Source organism: Theobroma cacao, chromosome 1 (assembly GCF_053813885.1).
Source record: "Theobroma cacao isolate CCN51 chromosome 1, ASM5381388v1, whole genome shotgun sequence".
Taxonomy (NCBI): domain Eukaryota; kingdom Viridiplantae; phylum Streptophyta; class Magnoliopsida; order Malvales; family Malvaceae; genus Theobroma; species Theobroma cacao.
This window is the reverse complement of record NC_142639.1, coordinates 42385024-42402259: the sequence shown is the minus strand read 5'-3', so window position 1 is coordinate 42402259 and position 17236 is coordinate 42385024. Positions and strand designations below refer to the sequence as shown.

The following is a 17236-nucleotide window of genomic DNA, read 5'->3' as shown; positions in this document are numbered from 1 at the left end:
CCAAAGACCAAATCACCAACAGACCCAAACCACTACCTCTTGAAGTCGAGTCCCAAATGCTTAAATGAGCATAAGATGGAGGCCGCCCTATCCAAACCCAGCCCATTATGCTAACAGATATGTGTGGTTCTCCTATAACTGAAAAACTACCATCCATCATCTTCACTTCTTTAACCATTTTCACAGTGCTTTCCATGGCAACTCTAAGTTTCAATTCCACTAGAATCAAATCCCCGGCTCTCCAATCCCACAAACCAATCTCCAAATCTCACTTTCTGACGAAATCCAGCAACATCTCATTCCTCTTCTCATCTAAAAACTACCAACAGCTGCAGCACCATTTTAAACAAAACTCTATATCCGAAAGCTCAGTGTCAGTGCCAAACGAAGCTGAATTGGATGACGATGAAGAAGATGACCCAACTTCAGAATTGAGCTATCTTGACTCGGACACCGATCCCCTGAGCATTACGGAGTGGGAGCTGGATTTTTGCTCTAGGCCAATTCTTGATATCAGAGGCAAGAAGATATGGGAACTCGTAGTGTGTGACACTTCACTTTCTCTTCAGTATACAAAGTACTTTCCCAACAATGTCATCAACAGTATTACTTTAAAGGATGCTATTGTATCAATAAGTGAGGATATTGGTGTCCCTATGCCAGAAAAAGTCCGCTTCTTCAGGTCAAATTTACGGTCTTTTCGATATACAAAATATCCATGTACGATTACATGTATGCATATTAATCATAATCAATGCTCTTGATTGATTTCCTTTTTGTTGGTTTATAGGTCACAAATGCAAACGATAATTACAAAGGCATGTAGGGAACTTGGCATAAAGCCGGTGCCCAGCAAACGGGTGAGTTTCTGGATCTTATACCACTGCTTAATCTTTAGCATGAGATGTGCAAAAAATCTGAAGTCTAAGCAGCTAGCTTGAAGTGCTGTGCTAAATGTTTCTTGAAAATACATGTACAGATTCATGGAGGGAATAAGGAAAGGGGAAAGAGAGCAATCTTTAGACTAGAAAGATAGTTAGCTATGTACATTGTGAGTATATAGGTTGTATGAACATCAATTGCGCATTGCAGGGCAAAACTAGGATATTTTTGAGTCGAAGGTCACCTTTTTTCATATTTTAATTATCAATTTCGAGAGGGCAATATCCTGGTTTAAATAAACGCAAGAGTCCTTAAATTGTTTCTTCCATATCAGATACTCTTATGTAGAATATAGAAGCATGTAACTTTTATATATGGTGTCAAGAATGGAATTGTAGCATTCTTATAGACGAGGCAAAAAAATTGCAGTTGGGAGTTTCTCAGATTAATTTCCTTTTTTAAGAAAAATAAAAGAATAAAGGTCATGTTCTCACCTAAATAGTACTCTTAATCTTCTTTCATGCAATTGCAAAAAACTACCCAGGTTCCTAACCTGACATTAAGGCTTTTAGGAGTTGAATACCTTACTTTACCCTCATGATTCTCTGTTTTTGCTTTTGACAAAACTGAAGATATGACAAACACAATGGCCAAATTTGCATTTCCTTGTATGTACTGGTATGAATTGCACATCTTTTGGTTTCTTACAAATTGCAGGTTGTTGCTATAAAGTTTCAGTTGAGTTTATAGTTACAAAAGTTGTAATGTATACTGTATGTTCAATGGTTGTTTTCCTTTTTCAGTGCCTATCACTACTTCTTTGGTTGGAAGAACGCTACGAGACGATCTATATGCGTCATCCCGGTTTTCAAAAAGGTTCCAAGCCACTTTTGACATTAGATAACCCTTTCCCAATGGAACTTCCAGAGAACTTAGTTGGAGAAAAATGGGCTTTTGTCCAGTTACCTTTTTCAGGTAGATCTTCCATTCTCAACGGCGTGTTAACTAATACAAGATTTACATTTTCAATAAACCTCTTAACAACAGATTTGTTTACTGTATGTGTCCGTATAGTGTCGCATTATTGACTTCATTTGTATTAAAATACTACGCATTGACAGACCGTGGAAGTCTTCTTCCTGTTATTCGCAATGAAGCATAGCTGTTTCTCAGCTAAAATGTTATTAGTTTTCGATATGCTTTCTTGTCATCCTTCTCTGGTTGAAACTGGTTTCACTTTTCTATTCTAGCGGTTCGAGAGGAGATCTTGTCCTTGGACAAAAGATTTGTGTTTGGCGCTGGTCTAGATTTGGATTTACTGGGAATTGAAGTTGATGACAAGACATTGATTCCAGGACTTGCAGTTGCATCTTCACGTGCAAAACCATTGGCAGGTTAATCATTATCTCTTTGCTTTCCTCATTTACCATTTAAGCAATCCTGCAGCATGTTTAATCCATCTGTTTCATAATGGCATCGCCCCTGTGGGAGCCATCCCTGCGCAAGGCCCCCCAAACTTTCATTTCATTCTGGCAAACCCATCAAACTGAGCACAACTGATCAAATTATCTGCAATTGAATCAGATTGATTGCTTTCAATTCATTAAAGATCAAATTGTAAATGCTTTTTAATTTTCACAATTGTTTTTGCAAGGGGTGATATTTGAACTCTTGGCCTCTCAGTCAGCCAAACCAATACTTCACCAAATATCAGCTCTCTGAAACATTTGTGCCTTCATATTTTTTTTTCTCATTTACTGCATTCACAGTTCAATTCTGGGGTTTTCTTCATAATAAATTTATGGCTCAACCAAAATGTCTTACTGCAGCTTGGATGAATGGATTGGAAGTCTGTTCAGTGGAGGCCGACACCGCTCGTGCTTGCTTGATCCTATCTGTTGGAATTTCTACCCGCTATGTTTATGCAACTTATAAGAAGACTCCCATAACTACAAGTGAAGCTGAAGCTTGGGAAGAAGCAAAGAAGGCATGTGGAGGATTACATTTCCTCGCCATCCAAGAGGACTTGGATTCGGATGATTGTGTTGGATTCTGGCTTCTATTGGACTTGCCGCCACCTCCTGTATAATCATTGGAGTTGCCAAGAAACATAGATGATGATACCTTCTTTTCAATTCTATTTACTTTTTTTTTTTTCAATTCTCTTTACTTAGGCGTATTTGCCAGTAACATCAATAGAAATCCAGCTAATCATAATCTTTTAAAGGCTGAACTTCTGTACGCTGTAGCTTCACCGTTTCTAGTTGAAGATGAGCATTCTTAAATTATGGCAAAGCAAAACTATTTGCATCCTTCAAACTGAAGAAAAGGGACAGTTGGTAGAAGGAATAAAGCTATACTTGGACCATTAGGAAAAACGTTCATACACGGTTATGAAAGTAATCTGGAAATGGTTGCAATTTTCAGTTAGAAGGGCAACTGAAGATTAGCTACTGTGAGCTTTCGGGGGAAAATGCTCTAGGGTTAGATTTATTGTAGTTAGAAGCGCAAAGGAGAGAGCCACATGTAAACATCAGATGGGAAATCAAATACATGCATTGAGAGGGGAGGTGCAAAAGAAAATTGGACAGTCTTCCACTATAATATAACCTTGATGGGCAGGCTTGATTCTTCACTAGAAAAATGAACTGCCTGAAAGAAAATGCCTAAGCTATAGAGTAGCATCAATACAAAAGCAGGGCAAAACAAAAAATTAAAAAAAGACGCAGCAGAACTCCAATTGTGAGGTCCTTCAGAGCCTGAGAACTGCCTCATCAGAAAAATGGAAAAATCTCTACAAATCCACTCACTAAGAATAAATTAGGCTTTCAAATTTTGGATCTCTTTTGTTTTTGAAGAACAAATCGAACACCCTGCTTCCCAAGTTCCAAGCTCTTCACTCTACCATCATCTAGCCTGACAGATAATGCAGATGTGCCTTCAATGACGTCAGTAACAGCTCCTTTATGCCTGGTAGTTCAATGTGAAAAATAAGGATTAAATTCAGGGAATGTACCAAAGAATCTACAATCTAGAACCATTAAAGCAGGCTTTGGGTGGAGACTAAGGACCCTAATTAAAACAAGCATCGTCTCCATCTTTCATGAAATTGAAACCACGACAAATTCTTTCTTCTACTTTTGGAGCTCAAATCCAGAAGTGTACATGTTTTGCAGTTGCATATGGACAAAAAAGGGGTGCGTGGTTAAGGGACTTAGATTAATCATGAGCAAAGGACTAGAAAGCCATAGGCCTACCAGTTTACCCTTGCCTTGTGGTTTGTCAGTGGTAAAGAGAAGCCAAATCTTACCATGAATTGTCAGATGCCTGATGAATTTCAACTTTCTTTCCAATTGCATCTTTACCCAACTTTTTTAAAATCCAACTAGCATCCATCATGCCATCCATTAAACTGTCTTGATGCGATCGTGTGACATCAAGATCTTCATCTTCATTAAACAATGATTTTTCCATGAAGGGCGATGGTCTCTTTCTTTTTGACCTTTGGCCCTTTATAGAACTCTTTTCTTCCTCAGAATGGACCTGAGAATTCTGATTCTCAAGATTAGGTTTCTTCAATTTAAACTTCAGAGACGGTTTGGAATCTTTCGGCAAAGAATTCAAGACAGGTGTGCGACCATAATCTTCATTACTTTCAGCATACATATCAGCCCTGTCTTCCAACTGCTTTCCTGACATCACCTTGCCCCCTCTTAGGGTAGAGACCTCACCTGAAGGCACAGCCGCAAGCCTACTGCCATCAATGCTTCTTTTTCCTGATGTAACACGCGTGTGTTCGTGAGGAACAATTCCGTGTCTATCAGAACTGTTTGCTGCACCAAGTTTGGACCTTAATTCAGGAATTTCTGACCTAATTTTTCCAAACTTTATCAAATTCCCTTCTCTGCCTGCAATTTTCACACCTCTTGACTTGGTGGAGTGATCGATTCTGTCTCCTGCAAACACAAAAAATTCCCACTGTCTCAATTCCAGAACCTTGAAAGAAAAATATCTTCCAACTGGTCACCAATGCCAGCACAACAACTAAACTTTTTAACACCAAAGGAATGGATCATAATTGCTATATTACCATCACCAGATTTAGCAGAACTGTCACGCGTATCCAGCATAAACTTGTCATCCATTCTCTGTTGGTTGGCATCTTGAACACCTGCTAATCAGTCAAACAAGAGAAAAGGCAGCATAGCGTTTAGATTAATCTTTCCAAACCAGAGATGATAACAAACTAATATAATGCATGCCATCTAATATCTTGTTCATTTTATATGTACAATTTTAACAAACAAAAGGGATTGGTGAAAAACCTAAACTTAATTAAGATTAGAAATAAAAGAGAAAAAAACAGTTAATCAAACCTAATGCAGATCTTTGGATGCAGCTAGAAATATGAAGTAGCAATCTAGGAGGTTACTAGACTGACAGCATATTAAAGGAATGATGGATGTCTGACTGTAGAAAAATATGATCATCATAATATGTGTAATCATGCAGTGCAAATTATCTCAAAGACAGAGAAGAGCATACCATTGTGGGGAATTACATCTTGTTCCCTCTGAAAGCTTGAAGTATCAGACATTGGGGAGTTGGTAACATTTATTTTTCGTGCACCTAGATTTATGACTAACTTCTTTGCTTTTACAGTCTTTGACTTGCTACCATGTTTTCCAGTATCATCTCCACTGTCTAAATCATGTGATTTGTTGCTTTTGATTTTAAGAACACGAGATGTTCTATCTTCATCACTAACCATCACCTCATCTACCAGCTTGTGTTTCAAAACCCCTGGCTGATTGGTAGAACAAATTCCAGCAACAGGAGAAGAAATATCTTGTCCTTCATTTCTCTTAGACACAACTTCATTGTTCCTGTCCTCACCCAAGCTGTATACTTGAGAATGGATATCCTGATTCTCCTCAAGACTCAACTGCAATTCTCCTTTGCTAATGAAAGATGCCTGATATGCCTTTTTCTTGGGATATTTTTTACTTGAAGATTTCTTTCCATATTCCTTGTTCTTCTTTGGTGACTTGTCAGCCATCCCTTTGAGAGAGAACTTCAGAGAACGTCCAAATTCATTTTTTGGCATCACAGGACCATTGTCCTCATCATCTGAATATACAGAGATAGAAAATATTTCTTCTTGGGTTGGCAGCCCTGCAGCAGCCCTCAAGCTAGCAATCAGGTCTCGATCAACTCTGTCTCTCCTTCTCCAAAGCTCTTGAACAGCATCCTCAAGATCTGTAACCTGGTAGCACTCTCCACGACATGTTGCACATTTATACTGGAGATTTCCATCTACTTGAAACTGCAGATATTTTTCATCACTGCAAAACACTTCTTTCATAAATAAACAATGATCCAAAACTTGTGTGGCTTCTGTAAAGCTGAAACCATAATAGTCTTCTACAACTTATTCAATCATGCAGAGAAAGTATTTTGTTTTTTAGCAACTTGTACTTTGAGCGACATATGAATGAGCTAGAGATTAGAAATTTCAAAACAAGGTGTATTTGTTTGTTTCACTAGAGTATTATAGTGTTTGTGATAAAAACAGCTCATGCACATAGCATTTTGCAAAATCCTTGAGAAACTAAACCATCCATTTTGACCCTATACAATTACAAGGAATAAACCCAGTGGACTCAGTGCATGTTGAAAGGCAAACTATCCACATTGACCACATAAAAGCTCAATTCAATACACATCTATTAGTGTTAAATTCAACATCAGAATACAAAAGCAACTAGCCCATTCAAAATAATCAACATTCAAAAACCAGCAATAAACACAAGATAACAGGGCAGAAATTAAATTGGTAGTTCTTTAAAAGTACAAGGGTAGCAATGAACCTGATTCCATCACACTGGCAGTGCACCCAGCGCTGGCAAACATCACAACAAACCATGGGCGTTGATTCTGAATCTCTGTAAACCTGTAAGGTTGCACAAAAATGTCTAGTAAGTTCATTTTTTGTAGAAAATCATGAAGCATGTTAGCATTCGCATGGCTTCTATAATCAAATCAAAAGTAGTCCACAATACCCATATTTCTTGCTTTTTCATCAAAGAACAATTTTTGGGGGGAGGAGATTCTTTCCAAAATCAATAAGCTAGGGGATCTATGTACCTAGAATTGGACCAACCCAAACACCAATAACAATCAGAAGAATGAATTTACCTTCAAACATACAGGGCAATAATTTCCCTTCACAAACAACCTTCCACAAGCATCACAACAAGTGTATCCCAAGAACCACCTGTGAGATTTACAAGAAAATGATAAAACCTAGGTATCAATACTAAAAGAAATACTTGTGCAGAGGACATGAAAAAATTCAGTTGTCAAACACTAAAAAAGGCAAATGATAAATTAAAGAGTTTCAATCGTTGAAAATAAAAATTATGCACCGATATGCACAGATGGAGAAACTTAAGGTGCAAATGCTTCTTTTCTATGGGTTAAAAATCGTACCGCACACTTAAACCATTTCCAGGGACATTGGATCCACAGCTGTGACACCTTGTATGCTTTGGGCACACATATGGCCCAGAAGTAACATTCTGCATAATCCACGGATTATGTGAGCCATTCTATTTTAATCTAGATATAAAACTCAGGAATAAACAATGCACACCCAACCTTGTGCGACGGATGTTGGCAGTAACAATGGTATGCACCATCACACCTTTTGCAGAACATGAGCCTAGTTGGATCTCCAGTACTTCGGCACACCTAAAGTAAGGAGATGAGATGCAATAAGCGTGACCAAAAAATTTGAACATTATTGAGAACAAATGAGCACTAATGTACATAATAAATTACCTCGCAGGTTCGACAATAAGGGCAGGTCCAGGAACTCCAATGAAACAAATCTGCAATCATGCCCAATGTATTAGACTGCAGTAGTACAAGATAACAAGAAAAGAAAATTTAGTCCTTCCACACTAAGCCCCAAATTTCTAGCAGCTACACCTTGAAAGATGATAGGGCAATAAAATTTAGTACCTCTATGTTGAGCCCAAGATTTCAAACAACTCCTGTGGTACTTCTTGCCACAATTTCGGCAAGAGAGCATCCTTCTTGCCCTCTCACTTCCTTCATTTTCACCCAAAAAGCACATGCGACACATTACATTTGTGTTGGACTGACCTTGCTCTTCTACAACAGAATTTTTTGATGCAACCTGTAAAGGAAAAGAAAATTATCACTTCCAGAAAAGCCACAGAAGAGGAACACTATATAGAATCACAAGCACATAGAGACCTACCCAACCTCCAACACAGGCCCCTTCCTTTTTCCTTTCCTTTTTTTCATTTTAAAAAGTAGTGTTTCCAGTCAACATATAAGTAAACTACCAAAAAGAAAACCTAACCATTGAATCCTTCTTTCTATAATAATTTGCATACATAGTTTCACATAGACAGGCAAAGATATATTATTTCCAAACATAAAAAAGCATACTTTAAAAATGACTGATGGGCAACCGCAAAATAATCCCAAAATCTAGCTCAAATGCAATAACTGGAATCCCGATATCACTACAAAATGCATGCTTTATGGTATCAAATCAACAATCAACCAGCATTATACATTTAGTCATCAACATACACATACATATGGCCAAAAGTAAATATGAATAACGTAAACAACAAACAGAATTCAACCCAAAGAGACTGCAAAATAAACTTAAATTGTGCACAAAAAATTTGCAGACTACGTATGGCCAAAAGTCAACTTACCAATATAAACCTAAATGTAGCTGAAATTGAACAACATAACCCCCTAAAGCCTCAATTACAACAAAAATTCATACTCCACCAAATTTAACTCAAAACTAAACCAAAATGCAAACGCAAAACTTAATATATACCGTACATATACATATAGACGTATACCTAAACAAATGTATAGATTCAAATGTAAGAGTATTACCGCAATATCACCCGACTCAACCCTCCTAGCATAATCCTCGGCCGCCACCATCGCGGCGGCAGCCTTTCTCTGAAGCGCGAGTCGCTTCGCCTGAGCCGACACGGAGGCGACCTCCTCCGCAGCATCACCACCGCCGCCGCCGCCGCCGCCTCCATCCCCGGCCGGAACGGGTGCGACTTTGGGAACGGGAACCTGCACGGTCCCCTCTCGAGAAACCCTAACGCCCCAGGGGTCTTTCAGAAACTCCTCGACTCGAATCACTTCCTGCAAGAAGCCATTCTTGGAGTTGGGAGACTGGAGATTCCGAGGAAACCCTAGCGAACAGAAGCAAATTCGCCGACTACAAAACAAAGAGAAACCAGAAACATTAATACAAAACGAGGTTTCGAGAGCCAGTTAAAAGAAGGAGAGAGCCCTCTTCTTCTTTTTTTTTTTTTTAAAGAGAGAGTGTATGAAGAAAAAAAAAATATTGTACCATGTAATTGGGCAAGCTACGTGAAAGGCCATAGTGAGGGATTTTGGGATTTTGAATTTTTTGAGTTTTGGAGAGATTTAGCGATCTGGCTCCTAAAATTAAAATAAAAAAATTAAAAAGTAATTAAAATAATATCGCCGGTTAAAACCTTTAAAAAAGCAAAAACCCCCCCCGATATTTTTTTTATTTTTCGGTTTAGTGAACGAGTAAAATTAATAATCGGCGACGTGTAGCTATGGTTCTGTTTGCCTGTTTTTGTGAATCTGGTTTCATTTTAACGCTACTACGCAAGGGAGAGGGTGGGATTACCATACGGCGCGTTTTGGTCAAAGTAAACGCCTCTGTCTCATGAAACGTTGCCACCTGGAGTTAGTAAGGCCTTCTCCTCTGGGATCTCGATTTACCAATCACAGTCTGCCATGTCAGCGTTTGATTTCATGGTTTTAATTTCTCTTTCTTTTCTTGGTAAAAAAAAAACTCTTGCTCACCTTTTTTTTCATTTTTATTATATTTTAAGACAAAATTTCATGTATATTAGTAATACACATTCTGATATGTTGAAAATTTTATATCCGTTGATATAAACAATGACAATTAATGATCAAATTTTCAAGTATCATTTTAAATGAAATAAGTTAAAAAACCATCATTTACTTTCTTTATTTTTCATTTTTTAATACTAAAAAAGATTGCCTAATTTTTTTTTTCTTTTTGATGAATAATGGAGTGTAAAAGTTAGATTTTTTGTGATTTTTACCTAATTCTCACCTTATCTTATTACGTTAGGTCAATTAAGAAATAATTAGAAAGAGGATTTGATGCCTAATTAGAAAGAGTTAGATTTGTTTCCTTTTTTTTGTGGTTTTCTTATTATAATTGCGTAATATTGTGTACAATTTCACACTTTTATAATAATTGGTATACAAGCATTTGCTTAAATTATGCGACAATAAAGAATTATGTGTAAATTAAATAAGTGCAACTTGTGATGTAACAATATAAATATGACTTCCGAACATGGTGATATGACATATAAATTAAGAATTCTCAAAAATTAAAGTTTCACAATGTTAACCGTATTTTTAGAGTTACAAAATAATGCCACTAGATACAAAGAGCTTAATAAAACTTATTAATATTTATTAAATTGAAAGAAACATTGTTTAAAAGATTATAAAACATTAATTTTATATAATATATATATATATATGCATGTACACACGTATAACTTGATAGTTAGTATTTTCATTTTCAAACTTGTCTATTGTTAACATATTACCAACTTAATGTGACATCTTGTGATTTTTGCCATATGGTTTACATTTTCAATTTTTGCAAATTTGTGATTTTAGTTTGGATATCAAATTAAATCATTATAAAAAATTATATAACCTTCACGCGTTTAGGTATATCTCCTTTTGATATATATATATATATATATATATATATATTTTTATGGTACCATTTATGAAATCAAAATAACCAAAACTAGTATACCCCTTATGCAATTAGTCATTTCTTAAGAAAGAAAACGAAGCGACGTCGTACTTGCTCCTCCCGCGATCTCGAAGCCGCTTCATAACATTTCAACCGGCGCCAGCCAGGGCCAAACGAACCATTCTCAAGCGGGAGAGCGCAGTGTAAAACCAGAGCTCGCAGAGGAGGAAGAGAGAGGAAGGGAAAGGAAAAAACCATGAATGCCCCCGATCGTTACGAGAGATTCGTCGTCCCCGAGGGCACCAAAAAGTAATTTCTTCATCCCAACCTCTCTGTCTCTGGAAACCCTCAATCTCTCAAACTCACTGTTGTCTTTTTTGTCGGTTGGATTGCTTTAGGGTTTCTTACGAGAGAGACACCAAGATAATCAATGCGGCGTCGTTCACTATCGAGAGAGAAGACCACACCATCGGCAACATCGTTCGAATGTGCGCGCATAAGATAACATCCTTCCCCTCTCAAATTTTCGTCTGATTTTGTTTATTTAGCTGGATTAAGCTCTGATTTTTTGCTCATTTTGCCATAAAATTTTGTATGGTGATAAACAATCAGGCAATTGCACAGAGACGAGAACGTTTTGTTTGCTGGTTACAAGCTTCCTCACCCTCTGCAGTACAAAATCATTGTTAGGGTTAGTATTTGTTCGTTTTTAGGCTAAGGGTATTACGGAACCAAACAGGGCTGGCTTTATATACGCTATCAGCTGTTGTATATTATTGTTTGCATCTGGTTGTGGATTTTCGGGGTTTTAACTGATTTGATGTAATTTTGTAGATCCACACAACTAGCCAGTCTTCTCCGATGCAAGCATATAATCAGGCTATCAATGATCTGGACAAGGAACTTGATCATCTGAAGAATGCATTTGAGGTGTTACGTCTGTATTTTCTTCATTAACTTATTTGTACTGTTATTTAATTTTATTTAGATTAGTGGAATTGCTGTGTCTCATGAAGCTTTTGCATCCAAGTCCAACATTGTTGATACAATCTAACATAGTTTTAATGAGGAGATTCTCTTGTAGTTCTACATCTTGAACATGTCCTATGTGTTGACGATTTATGATAAATATCATATTCCCTAGAAATGAAGTAGTGCCTTAACTTATTGTAGATTAGTCATTAGTGTTTCCATGTAGCGCTACTCATACAATATGAGTTCTTCATAGCTGCACTTGTCTGATAGAAGGATCTCCTTAGGGGCATTGGCAGTAACCTGTGACAAATTAGGATTCTAATTCTCTCTCTTTATCTCTCTCCCCCTCTTACACACAGACATGTGCACATGCATACACAAACACTTTGCGTGTCACCTATCTAAAGATTTACTCAAACAGTCAAAATATCTAATTTAATATATTACTGTTGAAAGTCAGTCTCGATCTTGATAGTTTTGCCGAGCACTAGTGCTTATATTGAGCTTCATCCTCACACTTCTTAATTTCAATTTTGTAGGCTGAGTTGGCAAAGCATTCAAGGGACTACTAATGCATATTTGAGGTGCCTCAGTATCGTGTGCATTTATGTTCTGACTTTAAAAGGAAGTGAACCTATTACTTTGAGACATCTTTCTCATTTTGACAGTTGTGATGCATCAAAAGCAGCAATTTATCTTATTGAGACTTTTGTCACAACAGTTTTATGAAGTCTGTCTTGAAGCAGTTCAAGAAACAAAAACCTTCTGCATTCTGTATTATAGTTTTTCTAACTAAGCTGATCCCTTACCATATTTTACTTATCTGTGAATCGATTATGTGGTTCCTGATGGTACTTGCTAGTTAATTGCAGTATTTCATATCTGCCTGGGCATTTGTTTTGTTGTTCCATCTAATTGAGGTATGCATGCTTCATGCTTCGTGTTGTGGTTCATGCTTCGTGCTTCAGTGATCCATGGTTCTGTACTTCTGGAATGATTGAAATTGGCATCGTCAATATAGCAGGGTTTCAGAATGTTCTTTGAAGGAAGCAGCATCTCTAGAGTAAATAATATGGTTAAGCCAATAGGGAGTTGTGAAACGGTCTGAAAGGAGCAGGTCAATTGAAATTGACCGTATATAATCTTGAGAAGGACATACTTTTTAATTATAGGAGGGTCTGCATACTGAATGTTTTGGAATGAGTTTCACAGTTCTCTAATGTGAGGTATGTCAATCATTTTGGTAGCACGTAATAATTAGATACAAAGGCTTATCTTACATTCACCACAATAGGAGTTATCGGCTTGAATTGAGGGCAATACAAATATCTGCATCATTGCATATGAAATTTCGTTAATAGTTCATTTTCTTCATTAATTTGATTTGCCCTTCGTAGTCCTTTGATTTAAGAGCTCAGGTGTGACAGTTCCATGAACGGCTGCAAGGTGCCATTCCGGTACAGGAATAAGCCTCCGAGCCCATAGTGATGTCATCAAAGGGAAGTATGAAGGAAGGTTATTTCTGTTTTGGAACGCATAGTGAATTCATTAGTGTCCGAGCATTGTTGCTGCGCGTTTTCTTGAGTTGACAATGTCTGGAATTCAAGTGTGGATGAAAGAATGTATATTTTTCTTCTTCCTACCGGCTACATCTCTACAAATAATCTGGCTTGGTTTAAACCTACCTAACTAGCATTGCCGTTTACATAATGGAGAACTCATCACTTAGGCCATCTAGTTGTCCTTTAATACTGTGCTGCTGGATGATCAAAATGGAGGTCTGGCATGCGAAACCAGACCCTGAAAGTACGTCCCCAACAGGACCCAATTCTGGACATTGTTGCCAGTCATTAAGTCCCAGTGTCAACACAGTATTTACTCTCCCACCTCGCCCTACAATGATGAGGGAATATTGCCCTCCCAAAGACCTAAGATTAGTGTAGGTCTCAGATGAATTTGCAAGATGCTTCTCCATATAAGCGACTTTCCCACCTGCTACATATCTCTCGTAGAATTCAGCAAAGCACTCGTCGTCAAGCTTCATTTCTTCTTCTTGCTCTGCCACACTTGCTCTGTGATTCACTCTCCTCGGTGCATTTTCTGAAGTTTTGTCTACTAGGAATCTTATTACAGTGAGCTTTACTCCAGGATGCCGTGCTACGCGACCAGCATAGGACAGTGCTTCTCGATCATCTTTGCCCCCAATGAAAATGATTGCCACATTGGTTAGAGATGATCTTGATATTTTCTCGATAGATCCAAAACCTCTGTCCACCAAAATTCCAATAGAACATGGGGCATTCCTAAGCAGCTGTTTACAGACCAGACCAGGCCAGAAAATATCGTTAATTGCTATAATTCTGAATCACCAAGGATAATATGAAACTCTTTCTAAATTTGAGATGTTACCTTACGATTTACGTATCTAAAACCAGGATGCCCTCCATCAAGTGTACCGTCCGCATTCAGTCTCTTATGAAACGGCAATAAAATAAGGGAAACCATCAAGTCCTCTGCTAGAACGCTGAGATCTTGTGCCATGCCACTGAATGTTGAAAGTGCAAGCATTCGGCTAAGCGTAATACCACCGCCATTGTCATCTATGTAAGCTTGAAAAGCATGACCGATCTGATCTCTCATTTCTGTCACCGACTTGTCGGTTATAGTCATGCTGTCCACTCCTTCACCTTGCACCAGCGTTGCAGCTAATTGCTCCGTGAGTTCAATCATGTCTGTAACGTAAACCAGAAGTCCAGGCTCAGGTGTGCCTCTAGAGATCTCCATTAAGTTGATTGTGGAAGGCAAATTATGAGGTCCATGGACGCACAGCAAGATTCTAAGTTCGCTGGAAGGGTCAAGCCACTGAAGAGCCATCCGGTGAATTGGTACCCTTTGCCTTGCACGTTCGATTATATGCTTCACAAGAAATGGTGTGTGCACAATCGTTAAGAAGACCACAATCACCATCGAGATGCAGGTTGTCATGTCGATGATTTCCTTCTGCATCAAACAATTACAAACAAATCAATTCTGATCGCTAAAGTCATCTTACTTCCAAGTTCTAATTCACACAACTGTCATATAAGCTGAAGCAAATAAGAAGGCAACTAACCCTGAGTCCATAAATAGCAAAGTATATGTGAAAATGACCCTTTGCTGTCAAAAGTAAACCAAGTGCTACCAATTCTGGCCAGTGGTAACCTAACAGCAATCCGCAGATGACTGTTCCAGCGACTTTCCCAACTGTTGTGATAAATACAAGAGAAAAAAACCTTCCCCATGTGTCTATGTGGCCTGCTCGAAAACTTAAGATATCAACTTTAAGCCCCACCCAAAAGAAGAAAAGCGGGTAAAACAGTGTGCTTAGCAAGTAGTTGATTTTGTTAATCGCCCATTTCGATATTCGCCCCTCGGATGGTAGGAAAAGCCCTGCCATAAACGCGCTCATGAAGGAGTTGTAACCGTACCACGGTGCACAGGTGCATATGACTGCCATGAAGGCCATTGAGAGCACTAGGTGTGAGCCTTTCAGGGGCTTTCCTTCAGGGTTTTCGTTGTTAACCCAATTCATGAAGATCGGTGAAATCTTTGCCGCGACTATTGTCTGGATCACAAGTGCAGAACCCACTTTGATGGCACCCTTCATTCCTTCTTGAGCACTTGCAAAGTCCCCCGTTGGAACGAAAATATAACCGATGGAGAGGAAAAACATAGTGATCATATCAGAGTGCACCCCTGCACCAATTCCAAGCTTTCCTATGTCTGACTTGCCTATTTTGAGATTGGTTATGAGGCGGGTCAGTATGTGAGAGCCACTACCGGAGAGATGGATGGAGAGCGAGATGGTGAAGGTGACTATGTTTGTATGTCTTGAATAATGCAGCCATGGAGTTATAGCGGTTGCAATGATCAATGTGGTGAGCGTTCCAGCATAGGCCACCATTGCATGGCGAGTTGGTGATTTGAAGATCACGTAAGGGTCCATTTCTAGACCCAAAACGAACATGTAGCAGATCATGCCGAAGTCAACAATATTGTCCAAAGTCAGAGTGAATTGATTCGCAAAGGAGTCACGTACAGGTGGTAGGGTAGCAAGAATTAGCCCTATCTGCATGCATTAGAAGATCATAAAAAAAAAGCTTTCAATCACAACAAAAGAAACGAAACATAACAACTAAATACGCTTTAATCATGGACAACGTATCTATTTTCATGTTGAATCCAAATATTTGGAATCTAATTGGTATAGAAAGTGGGAAAGACAGACATAGACGTACGAGAAGATCAGAAGTTATGTAAGGTTGAGATAAAGGCCTCAAAAGGTGGTGTACGACCCTGCTAAGAACGTATGCCGAAATCAGAGCAAGAAACTTTCCAGATCCGTTCATCATAGTGGCGGCTACAAAGTTTAAGCATTGCTGGTTCACCGTGACGTTTTGAGATGTGGAGTCGACGCGACTGGTATTCGGCATTGTTGACATATTGACTCTTGTTTTTCCTTTATGTTCCTCTTCTTTTCCCAATTGATGAAGGATCTCTATTAGCTAGAAAATCTTCTTCTTTTTGTCAAAGTGGACGTAATTTGCACTATGTTCTTTGTCCTGATGAATCTTCACCAGGATGAGTGAGTGGATGTAAATCGTTGCCTCTTTATGAGGAGCAAATGAAGGAGTAAGTTGAGGGAATTGAGCCATGTGAATGGTGAATATCTAGATGCCTAGACGAAAATCAAAGACAAATAGAAAATTGTTCGGACAGTCATCCGACAATGGTACCGCATATCAAAGTAAAACAAAGTCTAGGCCTCTATCGGACACGGAGTCACGTCAAAGGCTTGCGTCCAAACTATTACACAGCTTGCTCAGGACAGACACATCCCAAAACAACATTGGCCGTGATCGAAAAGCTGAAAACAAGACAATCATGACAGGCACCGAACTAGTAACAAACTAACATTCAGCATTCTTTTTGTCATGCTTTCTCTGTCTTTGATGTATCAACATATCAAATTTTAACTTAATTTTTAATCTTCATGACCATCTCAATGTCATAACAATCCAAATGTAAATATCATTTTTTTTCCATGTTAAAATTTTTAGATATTTTTCATATTTAAATTTGGAACCTTTAAAATAATCACATATTCCTTTAATTGGTTTTCTAATCAAAATAAAATGAGTTTAATGTCTCTTTATTTAATTATCTCATGTCGAAATTAGAATTTCCAATAAAATTATCACTTTTTTTTAAAAAATTGAAACATAAAAATGCAATTTCAAGTCTAGAATTAAAAGCTAAATGGAGCTGTACGGCCCATGTGACCACCGACCTCTTACGCTACGGGCCCGGCTTGAAACTTTATTTTAAACTCAATTAAAAAAATAAATAATTATCGCAAAGCGAAGAGTATATAATACGCGGACGACGACATATCATAGAAAGAGAGAAGGAATTACATTTCCCCTACGGTTATACTTTCCTCGGCCATCCTTTTCCTCCATTTCCTCCGATCCC

General features: G+C 38.1%; 4 protein-coding genes across 6 annotated transcripts; 2 read left to right on the top strand and 2 right to left on the bottom strand.

The window, feature by feature from the left end:
• The first annotated feature begins 147 nt into the window (after positions 1–147).
• ATAB2 (RNA binding protein) lies at positions 148–3042 on the top strand. The gene is made up of 5 exons (XM_018122326.2): positions 148–682; positions 791–860; positions 1686–1857; positions 2133–2276; positions 2712–3042. Exons 1-5 carry the CDS (start codon positions 195–197, stop codon positions 2969–2971), a joined length of 1134 nt encoding a protein of 377 aa, XP_017977815.2. The 5' UTR covers positions 148–194; the 3' UTR covers positions 2972–3042.
• A 378-nt stretch (positions 3043–3420) lies between these two features.
• Positions 3421–9545, bottom strand: LOC18614613 (RING/FYVE/PHD-type zinc finger family protein). Of its 2 annotated transcripts, none has more exons than XM_018122273.2 (12): positions 9311–9545; positions 8836–9175; positions 7909–8086; positions 7726–7775; positions 7543–7635; positions 7375–7463; positions 7081–7159; positions 6753–6835; positions 5428–6227; positions 4973–5056; positions 4193–4838; positions 3421–3852 (listed from the first exon to the last, which is right to left on the bottom strand). In XM_018122273.2, the coding sequence occupies exons 1-12, from the start codon at positions 9340–9342 to the stop codon at positions 3711–3713; spliced, it is 2616 nt and encodes an 871-aa protein (XP_017977762.2). In that variant the 5' UTR covers positions 9343–9545; the 3' UTR covers positions 3421–3710. The 2 variants fall into 2 exon arrangements, with proteins under 2 accessions (XP_017977762.2, XP_007052504.3); XM_007052442.3 differs by having other exon boundaries at positions 4973–5053; positions 9311–9544.
• A 1351-nt stretch (positions 9546–10896) lies between these two features.
• On the top strand, positions 10897–12615 carry NRPB11 (DNA-directed RNA polymerase, RBP11-like protein). 2 transcript variants are annotated; one of them, XM_018129949.2, is made up of 5 exons: positions 10897–11056; positions 11146–11235; positions 11360–11438; positions 11582–11677; positions 12262–12615. In XM_018129949.2, exons 1-5 carry the CDS (start codon positions 11004–11006, stop codon positions 12292–12294), a joined length of 351 nt encoding a protein of 116 aa, XP_017985438.1. In that variant the 5' UTR covers positions 10897–11003; the 3' UTR covers positions 12295–12615. The 2 variants fall into 2 exon arrangements, with proteins under 2 accessions (XP_017985438.1, XP_017985446.1); XM_018129957.2 differs by having other exon boundaries at positions 11582–11684.
• Positions 12616–13424: 809 nt separating this feature from the next.
• On the bottom strand, positions 13425–16194 carry CHX28 (cation/hydrogen exchanger 28). The gene is made up of 4 exons (XM_018129966.2): positions 16000–16194; positions 14835–15830; positions 14132–14722; positions 13425–14033 (listed from the first exon to the last, which is right to left on the bottom strand). The coding sequence occupies exons 1-4, from the start codon at positions 16192–16194 to the stop codon at positions 13425–13427; spliced, it is 2391 nt and encodes a 796-aa protein (XP_017985455.2).
• Positions 16195–17236: the final 1042 nt, after the last annotated feature.